Genomic DNA, 27672 nt, shown 5'->3' with positions numbered 1-27672 from the left:
AGGTCCCTTTTACTTAAAAAGCTCTTCAGAGTCGTCATTTCCTATCTCCATAGGATCTGGACTGAATTTTCTTTTTTAAAGTAATCATCATCAGCCCCCAGATTTCTCCCCCAAAGCTTCTGCAAAATCTGGAAGAAAAATCCCATAGCATCTGGGAAACATTAAAAACAACAACAGGCTGGGCAGGTATATAATTGTTAGTAGTATTGGAACAGAGCTGAATGTGCTCAACTGAGATCAGGGTTCCATTGTGCTAGGTGCTGTATGTACAACTAATGAGAGACAGCAAGATTGCAGTCTGACTAGACAAGAGAGGAAAAGGTCAGAAGGGGAAACTGAGGCACAAGGAGGAGCTGTGATTTATTCAAGGTCAGTGGCAGAGATGGGAAAAGAATGAGAGTCTCCTGAGCCCCAATCCAGTGAACATGCCACCTGCCCATGTGACCCCTAACGAGAGAGGCTGGAGCAGACCCCCTCTGGGGTTCTGTTCTGGACACTGCCCAAGGCCCTCTGCCTTGCCTCCAAAAGCTCCATAAGGGACTAGAGCTCCCCCATGGTGCAGGTCACCCCAGCAGAGAATGTGGCTCATTGACTTTAATGGCACTGAAGCCAATTTACACCCTGTAAGCAAGATCAGAATCAGGCTCACTCTGTTCCTGCCCCAGATGCTTCTGGAACAACTCCCAATGAGGCACCCCGCTGCTCGTCCCCAAGGTCACCCAGCAGAGGCAGGAATAGAACTGAGGTCCCCTGAGTCCCAGCCCAGTGCATTATCCACTGAAGCATGCAACCTTTCTTCATGAGCCCCTAATGGGAGAGTCTGGTGATGACCACCAGGCTGAAAAGCCCCCCCAGGGTTCTCTGATAGCCCTTTGGGGGTTCAGGGAGACCTCAAGCTTCACACATGGGCAGCCCCCCCCGGCCTGGTGCAGTGGAACATTGGTCCGCTGGAGTCTGCGACTGAATCATAGAACTGCAGGGCTGCAAGGGACCTCGAGTGGTCATCAGGTCCAGCTCCCTGCACTGAAGCAGGACCAAGTAAACCTAAGATCCTCCCAGACAAGGGTTTGTCTAACGCGTTCTTATGAAAAGCCCCAGAGGAGCAGGATCTGCCTTTTACATCACTACATGGTAAACCCAGACCTTCAAATACCCGAGTGCCCTCTGCCACTTCCATAAGCACCTTCCCCCCTAGCAATACGCGGCCCATCCTCCCAGGGGCAGGGATCCAGGCGTCGCCCGCCAGGCTCCATGGCTGCACTCACATAATGTCCTGGCGTGTCCTTCTCCTCCCGTTTCCGCTTGAGCCCTGTGCCACCCGGCCGCTCCTCACCCTGCAGGCTCTCTGGAGGGGAGGCAGAAATGCTCTGCCCAGGGGAAGCGAGAGGAGACCAGAGTTAATGCATAGCAAGAGTGGAGAGTCCCAGAAGCTGCCAAGCCATTTCCCACAGCTTCCTCCCCGGAGGCCAAGGGGACCGGGGCTCGGCACGCACGCACCAGCTTTGCGGCTGGCCTTCAGCATGTGTGGCCTCGCTCTTTTCGGGGTGGGGAATTAATGTCATGGGCCTCTGGCACCTGAGCCTCTTCAAAGGCCAGGGTGGAGACTTTGGGTCTCATAAATGCTGCAGCTACCCCGATCTCCCTCACTAGTCGGGGGGTGGGAGTCACTTGGCACCAGACCCCCATCGTATCCGCTCTCTTGGCAGCAGGTTGTAAAGGGGAGGTCAACTCAGGCTCTCAGATCCCCCCACCCTCCAGCTGCCTTTTTAACACCCTGGGACTCTGCTCCTACCTGGACGCACCCACAAGTTCTCAGATTGGCACTGTGCAAAATCACACCCCAAACGTTAAAAGGCAGAGGCAGGTTTTATCCTAGTGGTTAGAGCAGCCAGTGAATATTAGGAATAGAATCCCAGAGTCCTGTCTCTGGGGAGGGAGTGGAGTCTAGCAGGTTAGAGCAGGGGCTTTTCTGCACCTCAGTTTCCCCATCTGCACAATCAAGATAATGATCCTTACTTGCCTTCCAAGAAGGGGGGGAAAGAACATGAGGCTTAATTCACTGAATGTTTATAAAGCACTTAAAGATCTCCCTGAAAAGGCACCAAACAGCTGCTGAGTTTTGTCAGTTTCACTTTCTGCCCTTAGCTCCCATGGCCAAGAATCATCCAGCGCTGCCCGGGAGCCCATGCGACCATCCAGATTGAGATCTGCCTGCTCCCCACACGCCTTCCTTTTAAAAAAACAAACATCTCTCCTCTCCCGGGCTCAGCCACCTTTGGGCACGAACATTGTTCAACTGCCAGCATGTCACTTCTTCAGTAAATCATTCCACAGCTGGGCTGGCAGGATTTTTGTGCTTGCACTGAAGGAAGAGGGAGAAATAAAAAAAATCCACCCAGCCCAACAAGGCCACATGCCTTTCCACAGTCAGGCACCGCCAGTGCATCTGGATGGGGCGGGGGGAGGCGGGGGTCAGTTCAAGGAGAGATACCAGCCGCTGGGAGCTGGCACAGGCAAACAGATCTGTGTGCGGCAGGTGGGCCTCGTAAATGACCTATTTAAATAAACATTTTCCAGAAGGAAGGGGGGGGTACCTGGGAGCAGATGCACCCCCCTGACACACACACTGGAGGAAGCGCTGTGGTCTCTTTGCAGACCAGCCCTAACAGAGATGTTTGTATACTGGCTAAATTAAAGCAACAGTGGAATAACAGCAGCCTCCCTTAGTCCCTGGACTTGAAAGAAGTTCTGCCCCTTTGGGAGATAATGAGGCATGACAGGAATGGAAAATCCCCATCAGCAGTCTACTGTTTACTCTGCACTTCCCCGCCTTAACCCCTTCCCCGCTGGAACAAGGGATGTGGGGTATGAAGATCAGCTAGTACATCCCTTCCCCCCACCCCATTGGCACTGGCCTGGTGTAGATTTGATTGTAACAAAACCTACGTGGGTGTCTTAAATCCCTTTATCCCTCGCTACCATGCTTTTCGGTTTCCTCTGATGATAATACAATCAATTCTCTCCTCCCCCCACCCCCACACACCTGCTTTGGCCAGACGCTGAGCCCCATGGAACTGGTGTATTATCCGGAGTTGACACTGGTGTTACAGGGACCATAATCTACTCGATTAGGCTGAGAGGATACTGGTCTGCATGGGTTTCAAAGTGGGCACCGATGTCAGGGTGCTTGGGCTTTGGGCTGCTCCCTCAGAGACATCCTGGGGCCTGATGTGCCCGGCTCCTGGGCACTCACAGTTCCCATCGAGTTGTAGTGCCCAGAATCTATGAAAATAAGGCCCTGGGGTGGGTCAGGTTGGGCACCTAGATCTGAAAACCAAATCAGTGGCCAGGCTGGAAAATTTTGACCTAAAATTGGTCATTTCCTCCCCTCCCCTTCCTCTCCATGAACTGGCATTTGTTCGGAGCAAGGATCACCCCCTAGCAAACTCAGAGTGGACCAGAGGAAGTGACCTGTTCGCCCCACAGATAGTTAATGCACCGGACTCCCTGCTGTAGGAGAACCCAAACAGTTTCTAAGGATTAGACACTTGTCTGGCCTCTCCAGTGACAATGTGCCAAGATGAAAATGACCATCAATCCTCAGGCTTCATGGCACAAGCTGATCCGTGGCTATGGTCAGGCAGAATTTCCCCCAGTCCACCCCACTTATGTACTACAGTAATGCCTGGGAGCTCCAGTCATGGCCCAGGACCCCACGGTGCAAGGTGCTGTACGAACACAGATCGTATGTGCCCCTCAAAAGCTTACGCTTTCCTTTAAGGATCTGGAATCGACCCCTTTTGGATCAATCCACCTGCTGTGGCACGGTAACCACTGTTCTTTCTTCTGTGCCTCACGCTGGCTGCCTAGCACATCACTGGTCCAGCCCAAGCCATTTCTCATCCTCGGAGGAATTACAAGACCATCCTTCATGGTGGATCGATGCAAATAACTCGCCAGCTTGAGGGGCATAGCGAGATCTTTAACCCTTCCTTGCCCGGCCTCCACCGTTCGCTACAGACCAGAAAGGCTGAACCACAAAGCAATTTAGCACAAAGGCAGCACCAGACCCTGTTGGCGCTAGCTGCCTGTGCCCTGAAGCATTCCCTAGTCTCCTATTGCACCAGGACAAATGCCTGAGTAGCATGAATCTGGAATACATTTGAATAGGGTCTTTTTGGCCCTACTGTGGAGATCAGAACACCCCTCCTCTTCCCCCTCCTCCCACCAGGCTACTGTGAAGTCACCTGGATTTCACAGGTGGACACGGCTCAGATGAAAGACCAGTTCTCTGGGCTTTTGCTCAGAGTACACACATATGGAGAGAGAGCTCTAAAGGCAGGAGGAGTGGTTCAAGCCTAAAACTGGGGGCTCAAGACATGTGGGTCCTATTCCTGGCTAGATCTTGGGCAATTCATTTCCCTGCCCCGTGCCTCAGTTTCCCTCTCCGTGACCCTTGGCTGGTGAGAGCTAGCTAAGTGGGGGTTTGATGCCAGGCACGGATGCAAGGGAGCTGCTTTAACTGGAGTCCTCAAGAGCCATGCACAAACCCATGAGTCGCTGGGCCCAGCCTGCGGTGTGGAGAAATGCAACAACCAGGCCACCCCTACCCTGGCACATCCCCTGGCCCCCGGACTCAGCCTGCTGACAGCGGTGTATCAGCGGGCAAAGCTGGAGTAAGGCAGCACAGGGAGTGGGAGGCACAGCACTCGCAGTTGATCGCTGCCAGAGCGGGGCAGAACAGCTCTCTCTAGGGCCCCATTGTCTTCAATGGGGGCAGGTCTTCCTGGGGGTGTTTAGAGCGCACTCACCCCGGGGTCAGAGCAGTGGCTCAGGAGTCAGCGTGGGCAGGGAGGGGGGGCTGGGAGGGTGTACCCTCTAGAGTCTCCTCCCAGAGTTTTGGCAGGGGGTAGGATTGCCTGGGGGGGGGGACCCCCCGAGGGGACACTCCTGCTCGTTCAATGGGAAACACTCTCTCCTCGGAAAGGATGCAAGAGGATATTTTGGGAGCAGCGCTCGACCTTCAGACACTTGCCTCAGCGAGCGGGCAAATGGGCCAAGTCAGGCTGAGCACCTCCATCATTAAACTGCCCCCCCCCACATCCCCAACAGGAGCACCCCTGTCAAAGTGAGGGGGTTATTTTATCCACCTTTTATCTTGCACGCTCCCAGCTCAAGACTGGATCGCTGATTCCCTCCCCTGCCCCCAACTCTGCTCAGAGCTCCTAGCAGATTTCACCTGGATCCGTTACCCTTCGCTTCCCATCCTGAGCTGCTGTGTGGCGCTGTTAAATGGCCACCATGCTCCATCCTAGAGATGGCTGCATTTTAGGGGTGGGTGATTGGGTTTCCTGTGTGCTTTTTGTAGTGCTTTTAAGTAGGGTGAAGAGGACAGTAGGAGACACCACAGGGAACACTTTCTGATGTCAGGATCCATAGGATATGCCTGTTTCCTCTGGGGCTGGCTGGAGCATGCTGCACAGCTCTGGGGGAGGGAAGGCCCCCCAATTCCCAGAAACCCCCTCAGTGGACACAAGGGTGTAATGGATGCACCCCGTTTTACACACTGCAACCTGCAGGCACCTGCCCATGTTTATTACAGTGTGTACTTTACAGTCACTGCAGCTCTGAATTATGAGAGGTGTGTGTCTGTGTCTGCTCCCAGCTCAGGGAAAGTGCTGGACACTTTGTACGGACCAACAAACAAGGATGAGGCCGGTTCTGTGCCCCTGGCAGGTTGGGGCTCCCTTTCATCAGGCCAGCTCTGAGCGAGGCTGATTTCTAGAGGAGGGGAAGGGATCTGGTGGGAGACCCAATTCCTCCATCCACAGCCCAGGGCAGCCTTCCGGGAAGCTTCTCCTGCCAGCGGGCACTCACCCTGGGGATAGGAACGAGAGGGGAATTCAGCCTCTATGGTCCACTCAGTCCCCAGCCAGGGGCTGAGTTTGCTAAGTGCTCAGCATCCACACATCCGGCCCTGCTCTTCCAAAGAGCACCCAGCGTGAGGAGCCTTTGCAAGCCCAGCCCTTCGCCCCGAGAAGGCAAGTCATTCCTGGGACAAGTCACCCTAGGCACTTCCCTAGACCTTTCCTTTTGGAGATTACAGAGAATTGAGCTGCCAGACCTGCCCTGTGAGGATCACTGTCCCCATTTGACAGCTGGGGGAAACTGAGGCACTGAGCAGGGAAGTGACTCAGCCAAGGCTGCGCATCAGGTCAGTGGCACAAACTAGTAACCTAACTCCTTGAGCCATGTCTTCATTACAAGGCCATCATCCTTCTCTACCAACATGGGCCCATCGCTCACTCCCCACTCTGCAAGGCCACCAGACAGGCTGGATCCGAGTGCGAGTCATAGTCAAAAGCCTCCCACCCTGTGCACCCCTTCCTGAGACAGACAATCCCTCCTCACCCCCGAGAGGGAAAAGCAAAGCTCTTTGGGGAATGCGTCAATGATCTTTGCTTCCTTGGTGCAAATTCCAGTTCTGGGCCAGATCCTCAGCGGGTGCAAAAGGCGGTAGCTACATTTACTTCAATGGGTCTGGATCTCCGGACGGTGTAAACCGACATAGCTCCATTGAAGGCAGTGGGGCCCAATCCCCAGCTGCTGTCAATCCACTGAAGTCCAGGGGGTCCGCCCTCCAGGGCAGGGGAGAATCCCACTGGAGTCAGATCCCCAGCTGGCGTAGGTAGCAGTAGCTCCCCTGAAGTCAACGGAGTGATGCCAATTGACACCAGCTACAAATGGGGCTCTCTGTCTTTGATACAACTCCACCCACAGCCCCTGGAAATAATCTGTTGACAGAAGCAAATTAAACGTGGATCCCGAGCGCTGCAGAAACAGCCCTCCTTTCTCTCCTGCTGGTTCCCCTCCAGCGGTGAATCGTTAGACTCAAGCCCTGGCATTGAAAACAAAGGGCAGCAGCAATGCTATCTCGGGGCTGTTTGCTTTGAAAAGGTCAGGCAACAAAACATTCCTGGGAATCCCAGTGCAACCACAAGAGAAGGAAGCCGGGCGCAGCACTTGGAGAAAAGAGGCCACTCGCCGCTCTTCTGGGAGGCACCAAAAGATGGAGTCTGGCTGAGCCTGTCCCACCAACAGAGTGACCCCTCGGTCCTTCATTCTCTCTGCTGCTCTGGGGCCCCAAAGGGTAGCCCCTCTGGGAATCCACCTGCCACACAGGGGGCATAGCCAGTGTAAGGGCCCTGCTCCAAACCTGCTCCCACCTATAGCCTGGCCAGAGTACCCTGCACTGTGGCTAGCTTCTGCTTTCCAGTGCCCCACCGGGCACCCAAAGCCAGAGGCCTCTTTGCCCAGAATCAGGTTGGGAGTTGGGATTCAAACTTAGCTTCCAGCCCTGTGCACAACCGAGCTGACCTCCCGTCTCCCGATCATTGCAGGCCGGGAGGGGACAAGATGCGCCCACCACCCGCCACAGCACCAAGACTGTGTCATTTCAGTATGTGCCCTCGCTCATTGTTTCAGGTCCAACACCTTCCCTCTGTGCTAATTTCCACCCTCGTCCAGACAGGTGATCTCCAGGCCCCCGTAGCATAGCTTACCCGGCTTGGCGTGCGCTCTGGGCTCCATCCAGCAGGAAGACACAGGTGCGTCAAGAGCCCCAGATTGGAAAAACACAAAGGGAGAACAAAGAGATTCGTTTAGTTCTGATATCATGTGGCCAAGCCCAAACCAGAGAGGTCTGATCTGGGTTGTACGTCCCCAGACTAATCAGGGCTATCAGCCAGGAAAGGCTGGACGAGCCATTCCTGGCAAGCCAGCTATGGGGGCACAATCACTTCCTTGCACTAGTGAATGGATGGTCCAGATCACTTGGGACTAGAACTAGATCTTTCCACCCACTGGGCTTCATTCTAGCATCAAGGGTTATCCTGGAGGGAGGACTAGGGCCGGTCATCCCACATAATCACAGGTAAGAGTGTCTGAGACACATCTATCTGAGTCTGACGCAAAGCCCCCAAGCAGGAATTCAGAGAACCTCAAAGCCTGCGGGCTGTGATGCCACAGCTTGTACCATAAAGAGCAACAGTCCGTGTAAAACAATAGTAAATTTTCTCTCGTGGAGGACAACGTGAACCCGTGATCCTTGGCCCAGGCTGCAGGGCCGATGTTGCTTGTACTTGTGACCAATACAGGAACTGTGCAAAATCTCCATGTAGCCTGGATTTGCTCCTTTCTATCAGGGTGCTTCTTTGGCTCCCTCTCCCCGAGCCCACCTTTCCAGACTACTGTGCCCCTTTCCAAGGCCGGTGTAACCACCTGGGAGGAAGCGGGCCGGGGGCGCTACAGCAGAGGAGATGCAAGAGGCCGGGCTCGGCTGGGGCCCGGCACCTGCCGGCCAAGAGCAGCAGGAACAGTGAGTGTTACCTGCCGCACCAGCCTCAGTGCCCTGCCCCATACTGTCAGCCACCCCAAGCTCACTGTGACACCAGCACCCCTTGGCAAAGGCCCCCTGATCTTCACAAACAGCTGTCACCGCAGGCCTGACAAACTCACTGCACCCCACATGTGTCTTACAGGGCACTTACCCACAAAGAGGAACGTGGAAGGGATCTACACAAGGCTGGTAACTTGTCAAGAGTGAGAATCTTTGTGAGATGTGTGCATGGGTAATATTGAAGGAATAATGTATTTACATTAAAAGTCTGCTTTACAGACTTGGAGTAGAAATTAGTCACCAGGGGATAATGGCCTTTTGGGGCAAGGGGGATTTGTCACCCTGCCTAACCTGGCTGGTGATGCAATGCAAGGCTCAATTGTTTAGCTTTGCACAATAGTAAGATTTTTAATGGGACACCACCAGAGAAAATGGCAAACAACTGAAACGCCTTAAAGGTAAAAAAAGAAACATTACAACAGCCGATGAAGTGAGCTGTAGCTCACAAAAGCTTATGCTCTAATAAATTTGTTAGTCTCTAAGGTGCCACAAGTACTCCTTTTCTTTTTGCGAATACAGACTAACACGGCTGCTACTCTGAAACCTGTCATTACAACAGCCGTTACCTGTTCTGACAGGCTGTTTATAATGCTAAGTTTATTATTTTTCGGAGGTTGTGAGTGGGGGCGGAGGCACAAAGTGGAAGTTTCGCCTAGGACACAAAATATCCTTGCACTGGCCCTGCCCCTTTCTGCAGTCTGCTTTGTCTCGAGTCCCCCCCATGTTCCACCTCACATCAAACAAAATCAGCCATAAAAGTACAAAAGTGTCACAGCACACAAGTACTGAACAATGGCTGACTTTCTCCTTTTGACCATATGATTATAAAATAAATCAACCGGAATATAAATATTGTATGTATTCAGTGTATAGTACATCGAGCAGCATAACCAAGCCATTGTCCGTATGCAATTTTAGTTTGTCCCGACTTCGCGACTGCTTTTTACATTGCCTATTGTAAAACTAAGTGACTGCCCCCAGGGGTACGCGAACCCCTGGTTGAGAACCAGTGCCCTAGACCATCCTTCCTCCCCTATCAGCGCAACCTTTAGCATCAGAACACGTAAGCTACAAGGGGAGGGTCTGAACTTCCCCAAAGTTTGAAGATACTCAGATTGGGGGCGGAAGGAAACGGAGGTTGGGTGCAGCAGGTAGACACACAATCCCTTGGCTAAAGGGAGACAGGCTAACTGATGCTGGACACAATTCTAGAAAAAAAGCCAGGTGCATCCCCATACCCATAAGCCCTGGTGTGTGCTTCCACTCTTCAAAGGCTTTGACCAGGCCTCTTTTGCATGCAATGCATGCGACACAAACACCATCGCCTCAAATGAGCCGAGATCACCAGAGGTCTGACTGCAAATTTCAGCATGAGGTTGTCTGTACAGTGCTCCCTGCTCCCGGAATATCCTGGCTGGTAATGATCGCATCAGCATTTGGAGAGGATAAATGGGTTCTCCCAGCAGAGTCCCAATCTTCTCTGGCAGGTGGACAGATGCTCAGGGATGAAGCAGACGGAAATCAAGAGACGGGGGAATGTGAACATATTTAACGGCTCCAGGGCTCGCTGGTCAACACAAAGGGGTGGGAGTGGGGGGTTACAATCTCATAATGCAGGATGGATTTAATAATACCAGTTCTTGAATAATTCAACCCAGAGATATTAGGATTACCCCTTAGATGTATGTAGCATTGCATGGGTTTTTAAGGGCGAAAGGGACCATCTAATCCATCGCAACACAGCCCATAGGAGGGCACCTACTGTCTCCTGCGTCTAGCCCAGCAGTGCACAGGACAGACTTCCTCTTAGGCCTAATCACATCAGCCACACTATCAGAGGCTCGTTCACCTGCGCATCTACCAATGTGATATGTGCCAGCAATGCCCCTCTGCCATGTACATTGGTCAAACTGGACAGTCTCTACATAAAAGAATAAATGGACACAAATCAGACGTCAAGAATTATAACATTCAAAAACCAGCCGGAGAACACTTCAATCTCTCCGGTCACACGATTACAGACCTGAGAATGGCTATCCTTCAACAAAAAAACTTCAGAAACAGACTCCAACGAGAGACTGCTGAATTGGAATTAATTTGCAAACTGGATACAATGAACTTAAGCTTGAATAGAGACTGGGAGTGGATGAGTCATTACATAAAGTAAAACTGGTTTCAGAGTAGCAGCCGTGTTAGTCTGTATTCGCAAAAAGAAAAGGAGTACTTGTGGCACCTTAAAGACTAACAAATATATTAGAGCATAAGCTTTCGTGAGCTACAGCTCATGAGCTGTAGCTCACGAAAGCTTATGCTCTAATATATTTGTTAGTCTCTAAGGTGCCACAAGTACTCCTTTTCTTTTTATAAAGTAAAACTATTTCCCCATGTTATTTCTCCCCCCACCCCACGCCCCACTGTTCCTCAGACGTTCTTGTTAACTGCTGGAAATGGCCGGCCTTGATTATCACCACAAAAGGTTTTCCTCCTTCCCCCACTCCTTCCTGCTGGTGATGGCTCATCTTAAGTGATCACTCTCCTTACAGTGTGTATGATAAACCCATTGTTTCATGTTCTCTGTGTGTTTATATAAATCTCCCCACCGTATTTTCCACCGAATGCATCCGATGAAGTGAGCTGTAGCTCACGAAAGCTTATGCTCAAATAAATTTGTTAGTCTCTAAGGTGCCACAAGTCCTCCTTTTCTTTTAAAATATCCAGTGGCCTACCTGTCTGGTTCTCAAAGGGTTAAGCAAGAAAGAGTAAAGCCAGCTTTTCTCCTCTTCCAACTGTTGTCTTTTCTTGGGGTGGGGGGGACTCTTAAAGAGACACTGTCAAAATTTAAAGCATGCAGCTACATGCGGAGGGGCCAGGGGTGTATACACCCCTCCCCCCCGATTGCTGGTGCCACTCATGCTATTTAAAATGATCTAGTTTTGCTTTTAATAATGTTAAATCTGTAGTTTCCCTGTCACCATTTTTGTTCTTATTTATATAACCGTTGCACCTGAGAGTTCTCCATCAGGGAACCGTCCAAAGCAACGCAACGCTTATTGAAAAGACAAAAAAGAGTTTGCAAACTAGGTTTTGTTTGCAATTTAGCAGGGATCTTAGACAGGTCGGTTTCGCTTCTGGCGTCTCATAAACCAGGCTAGTGCACTTGTGTTTGGGTTGCTAACATTACATTGGGACCCCTGTGTGTAAAGAAACAAAACAAATGATTGAGTAGTTCTTTTTTGTTTCCTTTAAATAAATCATAACAACATTCCTAGTACAATGGATGCTCAGAACACACGCCTCTTAACCACAACCTATGTTTAACATACACTGCCCCTACTGGAAGGCAGCATGGCCTAGTGGACAGAGCACCAGTGTGACATCCAGGAGCCCTGGGTTTTATTTCTGGCTCTTCTGACTCTGGGCAATGCACTTCACTACCCAATGCCTCAGTTTCCCCATATGTAAAATGGGGAGAGTGAGACCTCTGTTGCAAAGTGCTTTGAGATCTATGATAAGAAGCACTATAGAGCTAGATACTGTGATGACCCACAGTAGGTGAAGGAGCGTTCCGGGGAGGCATGCGGAGCAAAGCGTCAAAGAAACAGCAGCAGCTCTGCTCATTGCCCAGTGGAGCCCATCACACGTGCCTTTGCGTGTGCACTCGCACGTGCACACTCATGTGTGTACAAATACACACATGTACGGTGGCGCACACACCCACACACACACACCCCTGCATGCATGGGGCACACAGATAAAGACACACACATCCTGTGCACGCACGCGTAGGGTTGCACATGGAGACAACCAGGCATACGTCCCTGCACACGCGTGTGTCTTCAGGCTTCCATGCGGCACTGTGGCTGTTCCCGCCGTCAAAAATAGCCCCAACCTCGCGAGGTTCCAGGGACTTAATTAGCTTTATCTGCCACTCGCCGCGCCCGGCGCTTTCCCGGCCGGAGCCAGCAGCTGCCTCGCACCAGTGAGCCCTGGGTAAAGGGCAAAGTGGGGCAATGTCTGCCCTCACCGCTGTGGTTTGCTGGGGCGGGGAAGGGGGCTGTTGGCTGGCACCAAATGGCAGTGCTCGTTAGGGACCAATCACTTCCTCTCCAGTCCATGCCCTAGCCAGCCTGGCTCTGCTCCCCAGACACTCCTCTGGCATCTCCTTAGCTAACCAGTATTCCTGAGCGATAGAAATGGCAGCTGCAGGATCCATAGAATATGAGCACAAGGAAACTCTCCAGCGGCCGGGCACTGTTCGTTCTGTTGTGAGCTTAACTCCCAGGCACCAAGGACGCTGCTCCAGCATACGGGGAAACAACCAGTCTTTCAGGCTTCAAAGGGTTGATTGCCCCTTGTCCCTCCCCACCCCCACACCATAAAAGTCCCTTACCTCTGTTATTCTCGGCATCCTGAGCCCCCCTGTCCTCCTTTGCGGCAAGCTGAGACTGGGCCACCAGTGCCCCCGACAGGGCCAGGAGTCCCGAGGCGCTGGCCAGGCTGGAAGACTGCATGCCCGAGGGGTGTGGGGTGAGCGGGATGGGAGGTGCATGATGGGAGAGGTGCTGGAGCTGCTGCTGCTGAAGGAGAAAGAGCCAGGGCTGCGGGGTATTGCTAGGAAACCCCCTTCCCAGGAAGTCCCCTTCCCCCTGTTTCAGCCCTGCCCCCGTTCTCCACCCAACCCCCCCAACCCTGCTACCTGCCCCGAAGCAGTTCCAAGATCCTTTGCCCAGCTGCAGCCATGAGCCCAGGGCTGAGCACAAACAGGGACACTCGCTTGGAGGTGGGGGGTGATCAGGCTGTCTGCCGCAGGATGACCCCCAAGGCTCCCTGCGCGATTTCAACAGCTCTCCTTGAGACCTGCCCAGGGCCTGGAGCATCTCCTAGATCAGTGGGACTTTGGCCACGGTTGTCAAAAGGCTCCTGGTCTCCACCCAGGCCTGTCCAATGCTGCCTTGAGGCCGTGATGTCCCCCCCACCCTCTCCCTGGCTTTCCTGCGTTTTGCTGCCAGTGCAACACTGTCTGGCTTGCTCATCACATGGCTGCAAAGGAGGAAGACACAAGGTGAGGTCACAGGGGGCATCCATCCAGCTGGCTGGGGGCAGCCCCGAGCTGTGGTCTGGGGTTACCCTGCCAGGGGCATCCCGGCTCCAAACACTCCCTGAGCAGGACTCCCTTCCCCTCCCCCATCGCGGGGCTACTCACCCCAATGATGCTGTTCAGTTCCCCCATGGTCACCTGCTTGGCCCTCTCCACAGCTTGCAGCACCTGCTGCTGGTGCTGGGAAAGGAAGGCATGGCAGGTCAGGAGCCTGGCCAGGCACGAGGCGCTCACCCTCCTGAGATCTCGCTCTTACCACAGCACAACTGTTTATCCCAGTGCCAGCTCGGGTCCCTCCTCCCCTAGCATTCAAGCTCCTAGTGCAACCTAGTGTCCTCCTCCACCGCCACAGCTCCACCACTCGACCCATCCCCCAAGCAGCCCGGTGCACGCCCTCTTACCTCCTGCGTCAGGAACGGTATGATCTGGGCACAGATGGCGCTCAGCCTCTTCACGATCTCAGCCTGAAAGGGGGAAAGACAGCTCAGTCATGCCAGACGCTGGCACTGCTTAGAAGAATGGGGGCTCTTTAAATCAAGCCCCCTCCACCCAGGCTCCATAGGAAAGCACAGGGCTAGGAGCTGCATTGATAGCGTGGGCTAAACTCCCAAACTCCCGTCCCAGCCTGCAGCGGGGCTCAGTGGAAAGAGCAGGATGGATTCTTTAGGGATCACTGCTCCAGAGTCCTGGTGGGGTCCTTGCAGGGCATGTCCCCAGGGTATTACATGCACTGACCCATCTCACTGGATTTCACGGGCTCCCCCAATCCTGCTGGGCACAGACCCCGCCTGCAGCCTGTGCCTTTGGTCCATTGGTACAAGGGCTGGGTGCTCGGCCAACCCGTTTTCTGGGGTTTGCGAAAGGAGTCGGTATTCACTCAGAACTCTTCCTGTGGGGGGTCTCTCGTCTGCCCCCTAGAACCATCGCCCAGACACACGGAGTTCATGACACCCCTCGGAGGAGGAGAGCATTACGATCTCCGGTGTACAGATGGGGAAACAGACAGAGGGAGACTAAGTACCTTACAAGACAGAATTTAACCCTGATCTCCTGAGCCCCGGGCCAGCACCTTAGCCACAAGGCTCTTCCCATTCACTTAACACCTGTCTTTTCTTTCACGGCCGAGTCAACAGAAAAACTCTTCATAGCCAAAGGACAGGCTGTGCCAGTGCCGGGCACAGAAGAGCCCCGAAACTTAGCTGGCCCATGGCTGGAGCAGAAGGACCGTCCTAGAGAGGACTGGCTCCTCTGAAGGATGTTTCTCTCCCTTCCCTGCCAAGTGGGACGTGATACCAATAGCATTCAAGCTGGAGTCAAACTTTCCAGCCCCCAGTGAGTTCGAGTGGGTTCAAAATAAGGCAAAAGCAGTTCATCCACCCAACACTAATTCCCTCCCTGAGCCTTTTCTGGCAGGCTGCTTGGGGGATCTGGGGCTCTTCCCTACAGGGCTGTAGCTGTGGATATAAAAATCGGCCCCACTCCCTGCATTGAGCTTGATCCGTCACCCCCACCCGTGGAATCTTTCTAAACTGCCTAGGCTGGTGGGCTGCCCAGACGTAATTTGTCTACTGGTATTTATTTTGATGCATGATCACACTTAGCCCTTCAGCTGGCTTTTCCATGTACTGATCTCAGAGCACTTTATGAAGAGACGACACCACAATCATCTCAATTTTACAGAGGGGGAAACTGAGGCACCATGAGGGGCAGTTACTTGCCCACAGTCTTAAAGGGAGTCAATAGCAGGGAAAGGGGTAGAACCCAGGTCTCCAGTCTCCCAGCCTTGTGTCCTACCCACTTGGATACACTGCCTCCTGCAAGAGAAGCAGTAAAAGCCTCAGAGCTTGATAACATTTAAATCACATGCCTCACGCAGCAAATCCACCTTGGCACTCGCCTGGGGACGCAGATGAGCTGGTCTGCTATATTTTTCCATCTCAGATTTCTAGGACTCTCTGAGAGAGGTGCAGAGAGATTGAGCGCGCTAATAAAAAGCCCAGCGAAGAACAAAGGAAATCTGCCAGGCCCCCTAAGTAACACGGCCCCGGCAATTCCCAGTCACAGCCCGGGGGGCGGGGCACACAGCACAGGTAACGCCACCCAGCCTTCCCTCCTGACGCCTGCCAGTGACAGAGCGTCTGAGCGGCAGAAACCAGAAACCAACGGGATTAATTCAGTCCAATAGAAATTAAAGCAGCACTACTCCTCACCTGCAGCTCTAGTCCTGACTCCCGCTCCCTACTCTAACCACTAGAACGTACTTCCGCCCCAGGAGTTTGCAGACCCAGTCTTCTGCTCCTAACACTAGACCACTCACACATTCAGAGCTGGGATTAGAACCCAGGAGTCCTTGTTCCCAGGCGCCTTTGTTCTAACCACTTGGCAACACTCCTTTCCACATCACTGTATCTTTGTTGCCTTGTACAACAAACAAATACGGTATGTTCTCGTTCAGCTCCCGGGGCTCCTGCTGAATCTCGGGATCCCATCAGAGTTTGGAGTAAATTAGGAAGCTGAGAATGAAAGTGACTCTCACGCACCACCCTGCTAACAAAAGGAGCAAACTTGGAGGGCTGAGCCAGCTGGAGAAATATGGCAGTCGACTTGCCACTTTGTCAGGCATAGTTCCAAACTAATTTCTCTGGCAGAGAGCCCTGCGATGACTAGATTGATAAATCTGAAGAGGAAAGCAAATTACAGCTGGAACAAAAGGAGACTGGGACGGTGAAAAACACTCCAGTGTCTTTGGGAAGGGAAGGGAAAAAAAAAAAGATCCATTTGATTTTCAGTTCCTATAGGCCTTCTCTCCAGTTCCACCAGCTCCCTACTGTTCACCCCCAGCTTTCTCTGTAACGGAGGTGCCAGATAAACCATCCGCCTAAGAGCGCAGCAGGTGCTAATGCCCACTGTGCTGGGGCCTAATTAGGGGATCGCCAGCCAGATTTTTAAAGGTCTTTTGGTGCCTACAGATGAAAATAGGCACTAGTGGGATTTTCAGAAACGCCTTGAAATCAATGGCGCTGCATCTTTAGATGCTGAAGTACCTTAACAAATCTGATCCTTAGCCCCCTCTCAGATTGGCTGAGACTCAAAGGCAGCAAGCACCAACCTACCAGCCAATCTCTAGGTTCTTTACCTAACCACAGATAACCACCAGCATACAGCCTACGCTTAAGCCTGGTTCCACACCTGCCCCTCACACCTTTCTCCTTCTCAGCCTCCCTCTTCCCCTTGTCCTTCCATTTTAGCTGATCCCCTCCTAACTAAACCCACCCAAACATTATTAAACGAAAGAAAAACCATGGCTCTACCATGCTATTTGCAGCCATCACATCGATCATTCTGCTTAGGTCTTCAATCCCTTCCCCTGGGTCTGTCTTATCTATTTAGATTGCAAGCACTTCAGGGTAAGGACAGTATCTTACACCGGGTTTGTACTGCACATGGCCCAACACGGCTCCATCCTCCATTGATCCCGAGGTGCTACTGTACTAAATGTAAATCATACCACCACCCAGAGGTTCTGCCATGTGCATTTTTCAATTGTTATCCATTTAAATGTTCACAAAAGTAGGGGTTTTAAGCAACCCCCCCCCCCATTTTTATCAATTTAAATTTTCACAGTTGCAGGAAATTTGGGGGGGGAGGGGGCATCAGACAATAATTATTTAATGACAGTAGATGTTGAGATCCAGAAAGTTAAAGCTTTAGAACTGTTAAAACACAAACTGTCAACATCACATGTCAAAATCCACATAGGAAATAGCCTTAAATCAAAAGTTCTCAGGCAGAATTTTTCTTGCTTTGCTCATCTGTAAATTTAGATGATCACTGATGGAAAAATTTCCCCGGGTTTGTGTGTGCGCAGTGAAATTGACGTTTACTGACATTTATCAATAGAAATGAAACTCTTCCAAGTTTACATACAGGCCACTAGAGAGCGAGTCCATGCTCTGGCATGAGCTTACACGCTGAATCGGGTGTGTGGGCTGGCTGGCTAACGGGGCCTCGGGAATGCCTTGCAGTGGTCTCGTCACCTGGCTGCTTATTGAATTCAAGTCCCTGAGCAGACCAGAGGTCCAGCCCCCAAGTGAACCTCAGTTTCCAATCACCATGCTGCATTCCCATGGGATTAAGCAAATTCTCCCAGCCCTGGGTTTAAACCGGAAGCTCCGCGTTCAGATCCAGCCCCAGATGAAGACACAGAATGGTCTGCGTCGGAGATAACTGGGGTTGGGGTGGGGAACAGATTCCAGAGATGCTGAGCACCCACAGTGGGGGGTTCCTCCTATATCCTTCCCCCAATTCCCCGCAGCTAATCAAGAGCCCACCTCACTCACCTGCTTGTGCATTTCAATGTTCAGCCCATAGGACATTTCATAGTACTGAAAGCAAACCAGAACACAGCTGGTTAGAAGAGGACTCCCCATTCACCACCAGATAATGAAGCAGTTACCAGCAGGCCTTGGTAGCTACTCCACATGGCTCCCCCCCGGCCAAACTGGCCCTGGTGTAACTCCATCAGTAGTCAATTACAGAGATGGGTTTTGCTTTTCCCAGGGTCAGGCCCAGATTTATTGACTGAGGGACAGATCAGGGAGCTCTAGTTCTATTCAGCTTTAGCGCATGGTGATAGGTGCTGGCCTCTTTCAGTTCTGGGATGGTGGGAGGAGCCCACAGAAGGCCCGCCCCCTCGGATGACGGCGGGGCCACAGGACCAGGAGTCAAGGAGGACGAAAACAAGGACTGGGAGATGGTTCACCAGCCCTGGAGATTGAAGGCCTGTGTGTAGTCACCTGGGCAGTAGCAGGGCAAGCTTCCTCAGCATTGTCCCTGGAGGGTAGTTCAGTCTCCGTAGCCCAATCTAATCCAGGCCAACTCTGATGGGCCTGCCACAGCCGATCACCACTGAGCGCTGGACTCTGAGTCTCTGGCCCACCCAGAGATTAAGGGGCTGATTTCTCTGGCTCCAGCTCTAACCATTGGATAATACTCCCTCTGGCAATGAGCACCAATGGCAACAATGGGCTTTTGTGATGGTGGGAGGGGCACTCGTCCACCAGGGACTGGACTGAGACCCACCAAACTTGTATCACCAGAAACCGATGAATGGAAATGATTTTTCAGTCACAATTTAGCACAAGTTCAGGATGGTGACCTGGAGAAGGTATAGGTTTCAGAGTAGCAGCCGTGTTAGTCTGTATTCGCAAAAAGAAAAGGAGTACTTGTGGCACCTTAGAGACTAACAAATTTATTAGAGCATAAGCATAATGCATCCAATGAAGTGAGCTGTAGCTCACGAAAGCTTATGCTCTAATAAATTTGTTAGTCTCTAAGGTGCCACAAGTACTCCTTTTCTTTTTGGAGAAGGTATATTATGGTTTAAAGAAGGTAGCTCGGGATCTTTGATTCGCCCTGTTGTCATTATACCAGGAAGAAGGAGCAGTCAATGAAACAGAAAGGTGAAAAATTCAAAACTAATCACAGGAAATGATTTTTTTCCTCCAGACAAAGCTCCGTTTAGCCTGCGAAACTCCTTGCCACAAGAAGTCACTGAAGCTGAGAACTTGGCAGGATTTGGACAGGGATCATACATTTGTATGAACAAGGACAGCCAGAGGGACAAAAGTAAAGATTAAAGAATCAATGAGTGTTCTGGAAGAGAAATAAGTCCTCATGCTTCAGGGCATGCACAACCCCTAGCTATTGGGGTTAGGAGGAAGTTTTCCCTGGAGGCAGCTTGTCCCATAACTGCCTCCTGAGGGGTTTTTTACACCTTCCTCTGAAGCCCTATTGGGATCCGGGAAGTGGGCAAGCGAAGCCTGTCCACTGCTAAAGGATCCCCCCCCCTTCCTCTGAAGCAGCCGATAATGTCAGAGACAAGATATTGGGCTAAAATCAGACCCTGGGTTTAATTCACCATGGCAATTCCTGCGTCCCTATCCCGTTTCCAACCTCAGCCCTAACCCCACCAGGCTGATTTGCTTGGAGATGAATCCAGCCGGAGGCCTATAATTTGCTGGAATTATGGGCAGTGGTAAGTAGCAATTCTGATTAACCCCGCGATGGCCATTTCAAGAGGCCCCTTGTCAGAGTCCATCCTCCGGCAGTACTCTGGATGGGGTTTTATGAAACGGCCCCGGGGTTCGGTTTAGGCTGGGTTTTTGCTTCCAGCCACCCCCTCTCCACCTGGAAGGGCTGGACATTAATAGTTAAGAGGCCAAATGCAAAAATGGCATCGTTCCCAACATCTAACAGCATCATGGCAGTGGCAACAGACGGCGCGGCAGGAACCAACCGTTGCTAGGAATAGATATTAACTCCTTCCTAACCAGTGCCCTTCCCGTCTTCCCCACCCCAGGAGAGCACCCATAGGCAGTTTAGTGCTACATCATCCAGCTAGGAGTGGCAGTCCTTGGAGGTCAGCTCTCAGGCTGAATGGCTTGTTGACCTGCCCCAGTAGGATGATTATGGGGCCCCTGGTGTGTGTGTGGGAGGGGGGGGGTCAAGAGGCCCAACTGGTTCACAGGGGCAGGTAGACGGTCTCTTACCATGACATAATGTCTCTGCATCTCAGTCTTCTCGCTCGCCAGCTTCTCACATTCCAGCTTCAGGCTGCAAGGGGAAACCATCTTCATTTGCAACCCTGCCCAGATCCACCTGCACCCCCAGGGGAGCTGGCTGCAGGAGCCACCCTGCACACCTCCCACCCACCCCCGCTACAGGGGAAGGGACCACCCCTGCACCAGGAGTCGGGTGCCAATGCTCCATGCCATGCATGGCCCTAGCTGGGTTCCACCAGCTGGTCAGCGTCTTGGAGCCTGGCTTGGAAGGGTAGAAATCTGGCCCCTGGCCTGTCACCCACCCAGGCCCACTCCCCTGAGCTCCTCTCCCATCGCTGTCCCCCTGTGCTACGCACCTGTAACACTGAGTCCAGCGAGGCCTTGCTCTGGATTGAGAAAATAAACCTGCCTCCTCCCACTTTGCCTGTGACCCTGAGCACAGCTCTGGTTATCTTCTGACATCCCTCCGGCTCCTTGTATCCCCTGAACAGCCTGTGTCCCACCCACCCCCCAGCTCCCTCTCCCTGATCTGTGACCCGAAGACCGCTTGGAACTCCCCCTCTGATTTGTGTGTGCCCAGCCCAGCCTCGAACTCCTGCTGTACCTGGGATCCTTGGCACCACTCTCTCAACCCCATCCCTCTTTTCCCTGTGATCCTAGATGCTTGTCTATCTGCGTCACTCACCCTACCCCAGGACTGTCCCTTCCCAGTGACCCCCTCCCCCACACCTGCCTGCCCCACCCCAAACACCCTGCCCCTCACCTGTGATACTGAGCCTGCAGGAACTGGAATTCTTCCTTAATCCGATCGCAGATTTCCAAAATCGAGAACTTGAAGGGCTGCCCAGACTGAAGTGGAGTCTAGAGTGGATCAGTAACAACAACGGTGCGGCCAGCACAGCCCACCCCATCGCCAGCGCACTGCCCTGACCCACCTTCCAACCCCAATCCTCTCCTCTCCCTTAGCTCATGGCCCAGGGACCGCCCCCGCCCCCCCCATTCCAAAATTCAACCCATCTCCTCACTCCCAGCCCGTCCAGCACACCCGGAGCCCAGGATGGTACTTACAGGGTGCCGTCCTTGTGGGTACATCCTGGGAGACTTGCCCAAACTTGATGCCCACCGGAGGAGGGAGAACACCCTCTTTAACCTCCCCACCCTGGCTTCTTCTTTAACTTCTCCAACAGCCGCTGGTATCCAGGAGAACAAGAGGGCAAAGAATCCTGTCTCCGGGAGGGATGGACGGATGGATATTGGAATCTTCCTCCGATGGGCTTTTTATTTTTTTAAATACAATTATTTATTGTTGTGGGTACAGCTCAGCCGGGGCGAAGAACATTTCCGTCGGGTGAAAGGGGAGAGAGAATTCCTCCCCAGCGGGTCGTGCTTGGCCGGGTTGCCTCGGCCCCCCCATCGGACACGAGGCCTGGGGGGGAAATATAATCTGTCTTAAAGCACCAAAAAAAAAAAAAAAAAAAAAAAAAAAGACAGGAACAGAAGGTCAGTAAAAATCTGGCCGGATTTCAATAGTGGTCCCTGGCTAGAATGAAAACTGCCTCCTGGCAAGGCAAAGGGAGAGCAGGGGACTCTGTCGAACCGGATCCTTAAGGTGGTCCTTTCTCGGTAGGAGGTGGCACTGGGGGCTTTGCCCGCTGGCTCTGCGAGCCGTGTCAGAAACGCTTCCCATCCACGAGAGGTCTCAGAGGGTGGCAAGGCCTGGGAGAGAGATTCCCCGCACCACACGCCCACCGTGGTGGGAAGGCAAACTGAACGGAGGGAAGCAGCTGCTCCCACTTCCCGAGTGGCTCCCCCACATCCTGCTGGGCTGGGGGAGGACGGGTTGCTAGCCAACTGGCCCGCTCAGTCTCCTGCTCACTTGGCCTTTGAGGACAGGGCCCCGGATTCAGGCGGGGGTGGCCTCCTCGTTGACCTTTCGTGTCACTGGCTCTGCAATATCCCTGCGTGGGCCCCCTTTAAGTGTGGGGCTGGGCTGCCTCAACCAGAATGATGGGGACCCCCCCCAAATATCCCCCCACTCCTGTGCAGCCACACCACTCACTGACTGTCCATCCCTCATGCCCCAGACACACCCGCCTCTCCCAGCCCACCCCCTTGTCCCTCCTCTTTGCCCCAACAGTCTCTTCCCCCTCCTCTGCCCCCAGACCTCTCCTCCATACAGGGCCCCCACCCCACTGGCCTCTGGGATCTTCCACTCCCACAGAGATCCATGCTGCCCCACTGCCAGTGCCTCAGACAGGTGGGCCCAGATCTGAAGGGGCCTGGGTGTAAGCCCCCCCCCGACCTAAATGAAGCCAACCTTAATAAACTTTGCCCTCTGGAAGCCCGCGCTGCCTCCATCAGCCTGGTTTCATTCTTCCTGGCCCTTTGGTCAGCAGAGCTGTCTGCTGGCATTATGCAGCAGCATCTCGCTAGCCCATGGCTTGACACTGGGCACTGGAAATAGCACATGCTGTTTGCACAGCAATAAAGGCATCATAAATATATAATCGTAAAATATACTCAGGGTTTTAGAGCCTCTGTCTGACCCAGTGATCCAAACCACGCTGCAGCCGGGAGGGGGCGTTCCCTGGGCTGCTGGGATGGGTTTCCTTGGAGAGAAAGGGAAAAAATTCGGAGCTGGTTTTCGTGGTAGGATGGCACAGGCTGTTAGCCACCCCACAGCTGTGCCATCTGCATCGTTCCTTCCAGCACCTCCTGCTGGGAGCAGACTGGCGTGGCTCCCTGGAGGGTTTGGTGGCATGGTTCTTACTGAGTGAAGCTACCCCTGACATAGGGGGGACTGAGAAGTTGCCCACACACCCCCTCTCCTGCACCCTTCCCTACAGCACCTCCTGCTGGCACAGCGGTAAGAAGCAATTTCTCCACACATTTGTGTGCGACTCCGATGAAGTGAGCTGTAGCTTACGAAAGCTTATGCTCTAATAAATTTGTTAGTCTCTAAGGTGCCACAAGTCCTCCTTTTCTTTTTCCAACAGGAGAGAGTCCCCCTAAATGACAACAGGTGGATTATTAGGCAGGGAGGCAGCGTGGCTTTCCAGGTGCCCGAAAAGTCAGGCCATGGACGCCTCCTCCTTCCTGAAGCAGAATCCTCCAAAAGGGCCCCCCACTCCCTGCAGGATCAGATCAGGATCAGGATCATTATTATTATTATTACACCCAAGCCTTCATGCTGGTGAGAAAACCAGCCCCTGGGTCCACCTTAACCAGCTTTGCAGCCCCGGCTACTGGGGCCCTGCTTCCATTGGCTGCGAGCGCCAGCCAATCGGCCCCGCCCGTTCCCACATGGGTCTCTGATGTCAAAGGCTTCGGAGGCTAATCAGGAGCGAGAGACGCGGGAGGATAATCAGGAGTGAGCTGGGGGGTGGGGGAGGGAACCGCCCCGGGGCAGGCTGGGATTTGTAGTCCTCTCTGTCCCACACCCTCCAGCGCCTGCCTTGCCAAGGCGCAGCTGCAGCTGGAGCGGCTCCCGGAGTTAGTTTTTGTTGGAGGTCGCAGGTTGCACAGCCTGGGGGCTGGCGTGCTCCGGGGGGGGGTCCTCAATTTTCAAGCATCCTTCCCTGCTCAATGTCATGCTGCTGCTGTGATGGCCAAGGGCAGCATCCTGCTTAGACAGGCACCCAGACAGACAGGGGAATCAATCACTCTTCTGGGCCTTTGGGCTAAGGGCGAGTGTACCAGCCGCTCGCTAGTCCAGCAGGGGCCGATCTAGGGTGACCAGATGTCCTGATTTTATAGGGACAGTCCTGATTTTCGGGTCTTTTTCTTATATAGGCTTCTATTACCCCCCACCCCGTCCCAATTTTGCACACTTGCTGTCTGGTCACCCTAGGCCTATCATAGGCGTTGTTTGACTTCTATTTTGGTGGGGGGAGAAGCTCCAGTCAAGCCAATGGGGCCATGTGTGGAAGAGCAAATTCCACACTTGCCATAAGCTTGCATTTCGGGGGGGGTGGGGCAGGACAACCCCCGCATTGTCCTCCAAACTAGGCCCATAGGGCCTGTGTCCTTTTGGGGACAGACTGAGAGCTGCTGAGTCACACTTCAGTTTCCCCAATTGTAAAAGGGGGAGAAGGAGCCTGAGCCCCTTTGGAAAGCAATGGGAGATATACAGCTGATAAGAGCTAGGGATTATGGTTTATTGCCAGGGTCCTTCTCCTCCCTACCTGGCCCCCGACTGGCAGTTCTTTGGAGCCAGGGCTGTCTTTGCTCTGTGCCCAAGCCAGCTGCTCTGCCTCTGCCCCTTCTTGGCAAACACATTAACTCCCTGATCTTCCAACCCCAGGCTTGCTCCAGCAACCCCAAAGACCAGGGCCGCTGCAAACTACATTGCCCACAAGCTCCTGCAACTCTCTCCTCTGCCCTGTCAATCAAAGTAACGTGGGCCCTGCTCCCTCCTCAGCATCCCCACCCAAAGTGGCTGGATGGTATAATTACAGCACATTGATCTAACTGAGCAAGGCTTTCCTGCTGGCCATGAATCAGGCTTTCCAGAGAGGAGCACATCCCTTTAACATTAAGCACAGCACCTTCCATCACCATAGGGCCTCAGCAGACACACACACACATATATCCCAGCTCCCTCTCCACTGGGTTGAGCCCGCAGCAGCGCGAGAAGCAAACAGAGCTAGGCTCTCCCCCCTGTGAAAGTGAAAACAAGCTGAGTAAAAACCCAGCCGATCTTTGTCTCTTCCCCTCAAACTTCCCCAAAGACAGAGCCACCTTTCTGGGGAGCGATCTGAGCATCCAGCCCCTTGGAACCTTAAAAATTCCAACCTGCAGCTAGGTCAACGCAGCCCCAAGTTCCACTCTGCAGCCCTCCTTACAAGCTGAGGTCTTGTCCCATCTGCAGGGATGTTTAAGATCCTCAAGTTGCTGGGATCATCCGAACAGCCCCCCAGCCCAAAAAACAAATGTCTTTTCCTCACAGTAAAAACAACGAAGAGTCCAGTGGCACCTTAAAGACTAACAGATTTATTTGGGCATAAGTTTTCGTGGGTAAAAAACCCACTTCTTAAGATGCATCTGAAGGCAGAGCATCTGAAAAAGTGGATTTTTTACCCACAAAACTTATGCCCAAATAAATCTGTTAGTCTTCAAGGTGCCACCGGACTCCTCGTTGTTTTTGTGGATACAGAGTAACATGGAGACCCCCTCTGATACTTTCCTCCCAGCATTGTGTGGCGTGCTATGGGCCAGCGGCCTTGCACCACCCAAGAAGTGGCTGTTTTTGTGTGGCTGTCTGTAGTTGTGAAGCATGGGTGTCCAGGCTGCTGGATGGTTTGCTTACATATAATAAGTTGTTGGTTCTCAGACCAATTTCTAGTGGGGAAAAGCCCACCACCACTGTCAGCCCTTGTTAGCCCCCTTGTTGTCAGCCTCATCAGAGAGACCAAAGATGGAAGGACACACAGCTGGGGTTCCCATGCTGGCAGTTATGACCAGGTGCCAGGGGGTGATCACTACCTTGGCCTTCCCATATTGCTGAAACCTGGATTAGATAATGTAGCTAGCTTTTATACCATGCTTTTCATCAGGAGGTCTCAACATTCTTTACAAAAGGGGGTGAGCATCATTATCCCCATTTTGCAAATGGGGAAACTGAGGCAGAGAGCAGGAAAGTGACTTGCCCAAGGTTACCCAGCAGGTCAGTGGCAGAGTTGGACATAGACCCCAGGTCACCTGAGTCCCAGTCAAGACAGAAAGGGGATCCCAGCACGGAAAAGATTGAGAACCACTGAGTCTCAGGGACTGATTCATCTCACCCATCAAGCCAGAAAGAACCAGTGGATAGATCATAAATTCAGGAACCAGGACTCCTTTGTCCTATTCTGGGCTCTGCCACCAATTTACTATATCCCATTTGGTGAGTTCCTGTGCCTCAGTTTCCCCAGCTGTGAAAAAAGATAATGCTATAGACCACTGAGAGATTGACAGATGGAAGATGCTATGCATGGTTATTTACTGGATTTCAGCAGGCCTTTTTTTTTCCCCCGAGGAGAGAGACTTGGGGGGGAGGGACCTAGACAAAACCAAAAAACAACCCCCAAAGTGCTAGAATTTTTGCCAAAAAGATTCCAAGGGATGATTTCATCCATTCTGCATGTTTTGCTATAAACATAAAAGCTGCAATTAGGAAAGTGGCTACTGTAAGCCAGCGAGTGCATGGAATGTAGCGTCGATACCGCCCCACCATCCGCTCCTGACCACCGTAAATTCCCAGGATTTCAGGGTATTAACCACAATTGGCTTGGCATCAGGCTAATATGCAACAAACCTTTTATTGCCACTGCTAACCGACCGCTGATTTCTTGGGGATTGCCTTCCAATTAAACCTCTGTTCAGGGCTCAGGAGCAGGGATGATCCTGAAATGCATGGGGCTGTCAAAACCCTGACCCTCTCTCCCCTCCCCAGTCTCAGCTCCTGGAATAACAAAACTTCGCTGTTCCTTAAAACCCTTCGGCAAGGGAGCACTCAAATCAATTAAGCATTGCAGCACCCCTGGGAGGCAGGGAAGGATTACTCTCACTGTGTCACATGAGGGGAAACCGAGGCAAAGAGATTTTCCCAAGAGGCACAGCAGTGAGCGAGGAGCAGAGCTCAGAACAGAACCCCCATGCTCTAACCACTAGATACTGCTTCCCTCCCAGAGTTCTGGCTCCCAGTCCCCTCTCTAGACCCAGCTTTTCCCAGAGCTGGGACTAGAACCCAGGCATCCTGGCCCCCAGCCCGCTCCTCTGCCCACTAGACAATTCCTCTCCTAATGAGAGCGCCTTAACATTAGAGCTGGAAGAGACCTGTTGTGGCACCCAATACATCGCTCTGGCCAGGACACGACCGCACCCTACTGTAGGTGTCAGAGTAGCAGCCGTGTTAGTCTGTATTCGCAAAAAGAAAAGGAGTACTTGTGGCACCTTAGAGACTAACAAATTTATTAGAGCATAAGCTTTCGTGAGCTACAGCTCACTTCATCGGATGCATGAAGTGAGCTGTAGCTCATGAAAGCTTATGCTCTAATAAATTTGTTAGTCTCTAAGGTGCCACAAGTACTCCTTTTCTTTTTACTGTAGGTGTGTGGCTGTACCGTGAAGGGAAGTTGTTAGCCACAGAGAGCAGAGGTCCCAGAAAGGATAAGTGGCCAGCCTCAGCTATGATGAGGGCATGTAGTTCCCAGGCCTGGAAAGGGCAGATATTCCCAGCCGTGGGCACCGGCTGAGTGGCTACGCACCCAGGAGGGACAAGCTGGCTGCCACAGGTGCCCCCCCTTCAAAACCAAGGTGGGAGGTGACAGCTCCTGGCTCTGGAAAAGGGCTGATTCTTTCCCAGGCACACAGGAGCTGAGGTTCCTGGTGTGGAGAGGGGCTTTGCTGCTAGCCACAAAGGAAGAGAGAGATCCTGGCTGTAGAGAGTGGCTGAGTTCCCAGCTGCAGCGGGCCTGAGTTGTTTCTCTCTCACCAATGCCTGTATCTCACCCACCAGCCCCATGTGCCCCCACAGGGCACCCCCATGCCTGGAAGGGATCACCCATCCCTGC

The 27672-nt window shown here is 52.7% G+C and overlaps 1 protein-coding gene across 9 annotated transcripts in view; it reads right to left on the bottom strand.

Annotated features, from left to right (window-relative positions):
• TLE2 (TLE family member 2, transcriptional corepressor) overlaps nt 1-22642 on the bottom strand; it is a 35259-nt gene extending 12617 nt beyond the window's left edge. For 2 of the 9 annotated variants that reach the window (XM_038383633.2, XM_038383638.2), the window contains exons 1-9: nt 21188-21868; nt 20883-20980; nt 20108-20171; nt 17897-17941; nt 13958-14020; nt 13662-13736; nt 12849-13032; nt 7563-7579; nt 1266-1367 (exon numbers count right to left, since the gene is read on the bottom strand). In XM_038383633.2, the coding sequence (XP_038239561.1) occupies nt 1266-1367; nt 7563-7579; nt 12849-13032; nt 13662-13736; nt 13958-14020; nt 17897-17941; nt 20108-20171; nt 20883-20980; nt 21188-21211 (672 nt within the window). In that variant the 5' untranslated portion in view covers nt 21212-21868. Of the gene's footprint in view, nt 1-1265; nt 1368-7562; nt 7580-12848; nt 13036-13661; nt 13737-13957; nt 14021-17896; nt 17942-20107; nt 20172-20475; nt 20576-20882; nt 20981-21187; nt 21869-22436 lie in introns of those variants that run through there. The other 7 variants (XM_038383635.2, XM_043502518.1, XM_043502517.1 and 4 more) reach the window with 6 other exon arrangements.
• Between the last annotated feature and the right edge of the window lie 5030 nt (nt 22643-27672).

This window comes from Dermochelys coriacea, chromosome 25 (assembly GCF_009764565.3).
Source record: "Dermochelys coriacea isolate rDerCor1 chromosome 25, rDerCor1.pri.v4, whole genome shotgun sequence".
Taxonomy (NCBI): domain Eukaryota; kingdom Metazoa; phylum Chordata; order Testudines; family Dermochelyidae; genus Dermochelys; species Dermochelys coriacea.
Note: the sequence above shows the minus strand (reverse complement) of the source record. Positions and strands in the feature narration are given on the sequence as shown.